The sequence below is a fragment of the Rhinopithecus bieti genome, unplaced genomic scaffold, assembly GCF_001698545.2.
Source record: "Rhinopithecus bieti isolate Rb0 unplaced genomic scaffold, ASM169854v2 scaffold_71134, whole genome shotgun sequence".
NCBI classification, from domain to species: domain Eukaryota; kingdom Metazoa; phylum Chordata; class Mammalia; order Primates; family Cercopithecidae; genus Rhinopithecus; species Rhinopithecus bieti.
The window spans coordinates 16,174-18,930 of record NW_016826348.1 but is presented as its reverse complement, the minus strand read 5'-3'; the positions used below and the strand labels follow the sequence as shown (position 1 = coordinate 18,930).

At 50.5% G+C, this 2,757-nt stretch overlaps 1 protein-coding gene and 1 pseudogene across 2 annotated transcripts in view; one reads left to right on the top strand and one right to left on the bottom strand.

The window, feature by feature from the left end:
• Window positions 1-492, bottom strand: part of TENT4B (terminal nucleotidyltransferase 4B) — a 90,375-nt gene extending 89,883 nt beyond the window's left edge. Inside the window, exons 1-2 of one of the 2 annotated variants that reach the window (XM_017863421.1) lie at window positions 139-492; window positions 5-76 (exon numbers count right to left, since the gene is read on the bottom strand). In XM_017863421.1, the coding sequence (XP_017718910.1) occupies window positions 5-76; window positions 139-218 (152 nt within the window). In that variant the 5' untranslated portion in view covers window positions 219-492. The remainder of the gene's footprint in view (window positions 1-4; window positions 77-138) is intronic. The other variant, XM_017863420.1, reaches the window with a different exon arrangement.
• Window positions 493-1,354: 862 nt separating this feature from the next.
• On the top strand, window positions 1,355-1,957 carry LOC108522954 (60S ribosomal protein L10-like; annotated as a pseudogene).
• The last annotated feature ends 800 nt before the right edge of the window (window positions 1,958-2,757 follow it).

Here is a 2,757-nt window from a genome sequence, read left to right as displayed (position 1 = left end):
TCTCGCGCTCGCCCCCGCCCCGCCGCGCGGCACAGCAGCCCCGGAGGCCGCGCCGTGCGTCACAGAGGCCGCGGCGCTACGGGGCCGCAACCGCCCGGCCCAACCGTCCCTGCGCCATCTACGGAGGGGTCCACGTACCTGGGCGTCCAGGGGCCTCTGACGCGCGCGCGGCTCCTCTGCCTGGGCTTCACCGGCGCTGAGACTGGACGAGACCGCATGGAGGTCGCCGCCCGCCCCGCAGGGAGCGCGTTGTGGGAGGCGCCGCCCCGCCCCTCGCTCCTCCCATCCCTGTGGCCGCTGGACCCCGGGCCCTCCCAACTGCCCCTGACGTCTCGGCAACTGCCTGCTTTCTGAAACACTTTCTTTTAAGAAAAACAGCCTATAACACTATTTCTGGTGGGGTGGGGACACGCCCCCTTGCCCGAGCGCGTGCCCCGGGGCGGGCTGCGCGAGACCCTGCACAGCTACTTGCGCCCCGCCCTGCTGCGCCCTGGCCGGGGTGGGGGACCCCTCATCCCGGCCCGAGGCCACAGAAACCTGCACCCCTATGCGTAGCCCTGGGGGAGGCCACTAAGACTGAGAGTGTGAGCCAAGGGCTGAAAGCCACAGCCACACACTCAATCCACTTTACACGGACACGCAAACACGTGTAGATGTACAGAGAAGCAGACAAACTCCTGCGCGGCGTAGCAAAGACGCTCTCCTGCCCTAAGGTGCACCAACAGCCTTAGAAAGTTCTTCTGAGTTCAGCATTAAATTTTAAGAAAACCCACAACCTTTTAAGACTAAAATGAAAATTTAGCATCAGCAAAGATTGTCCACTGGGTCGTTATTTGCATGTCTTTCAAATCTCTGTGGTTAAAAAGACAAGGAAAGGGGAATGTTAAGTATTTTAAATCAAGAGACAAAAAGTAAGTGAACAGCTTCTATGTGGGCCCGTTAAGGTTGATCTAAAGTCCAGAACAAGTCCCTGTTGGCTGATAATGGCCTTCTATTTTTTTAATGACAAATAATGGAAAACTATGAAAGAACTAAGTATTGCTCTACCTTTTTCTTTCTTTGCAGACTAACTCTTGCTCTGCCATCTGGAGTTCAGTGACTTTTTCACAGCTCACTGCAGGCTCGGCCTCTTGGGTTCAAGCTATCCTCTTGCCTCAGCCTCCGAGTAGCTAAAACTACAGGCATGCGTCAACAAGGCATAGAGACAAAGTCTCTGCGTTGCCCAGACTGGTCTGGAACTTCTGGACTTAAGCGATCCTCTCACCTCGGACTCCAAAACTGCTGGGATTACAAGGGGGTGAGCCACCACGCCTGACCTTACCTTTTTTTTTTTTTTTTTTTGATAAGAGAATAAATAGCGTGACCATAAATACAGAAAACACACAAAGACTCTTCAGCTGCAAACAACAGCTTCCTTGGTAGTGTATGCAGCCTGTTTCTTGTATGGGCTGCTCTAAGACAGGCCATTCAGATGTTTGTTCATGTCTCTGATCTTGCACTACGCCAGCATAGGCTCCAGTCAGGCATTCGAGGTGCCTTTGGAAAGCTCCAGAGCACTGTGGCCAGGGTTCACATTGGCCAAGTTATGATGTCCATCTGCAACAAGCTGTAGAACAAGGAGCATGTGATTGAGGCCCTGCGCAGGGCCAAGTTCAAGTTCCCTGGCTGCCAGAAGATCCACATCTCAAAGAAATGGGGCTTCACCAAGTTCAATGCGGATGAATTTGAAGACATGGTGGCTGAGAAGCGACTCATCGCAGATGACTGTGGGGTCAAGTACATCCGCATCATGGCCCTCTGGACAAGTGGCGTGCCCTGCCCTCGTGAGGGCTTCCACTGTGCTGCCCCCTCTTGATACTCACCAATAAATCCTACTTCCTGTCCACCAAAAACAAGCAAACAAACAAAAAACCCTTCAGAATTTTGTTCATTCTATTTTATTGTTGCTGTTACATTACTAGAAATCAGTATTAAAAGTTTTCTCTGTCTGGGGGCGGTTGCTCATGCCTGTAATCCCAACGTTTTGGGAAGCCAAGGTGGGCAGATCACCTGAGGTCGGGAGTTCAAGACCAGCCTGACCAACATGGAGAAACCCCATTTGTACTAAAAATACAAAATTAGCCAGGTGTGGTAGTGCATGCCTGTAATCCCAGCTACTCAGGAGACTGAGGCAGAGAATCACTTTAACCCGGGAGGTGGAGGTTGTGGTGAGCCGAGAGCTCACCATTGCAATCCAGCCTGGGTGACAGAGCAAGACTCTGTCTCAAAAAAAAAAAAAAAGTTTTCCCTGAATGAAATTTGCTATATACTAATTATTACATGACCAGGAAAATAACTAGCAGTATTTTTTATGTTACTGACACTGACAAAAACAAAACATTGTGTAGAAATAAATTTTGTTTGATGATCTCATATTTGTTTTAAAAATTCAATCTCCAGCTGGGCGAGGTGGTTCACACCTGTAATCCCAACATTTTGGGAGGCCGAGGCAGGCAGATCACAAGGTCAGGAGTTCCCGAGACCAGCCTGGCCAACGTGGTGAAACCCCATCTCTACTAAAAATAGAAAAAATTAGCCGGGCTTGGTGGCACATGCCTGTAATCCCAGCTACTTGGGAGGCTGAGGCAGGAGAATCACTTGAACCTGGGAGGCAGAGCTTTTGGTGAGCCGAGATCGCACCATTGCACTCCAGCCTGGGTGGCACAGTGAGATTACATCTCAAAAAAAAAAAAAATTATATATATATATATATATATA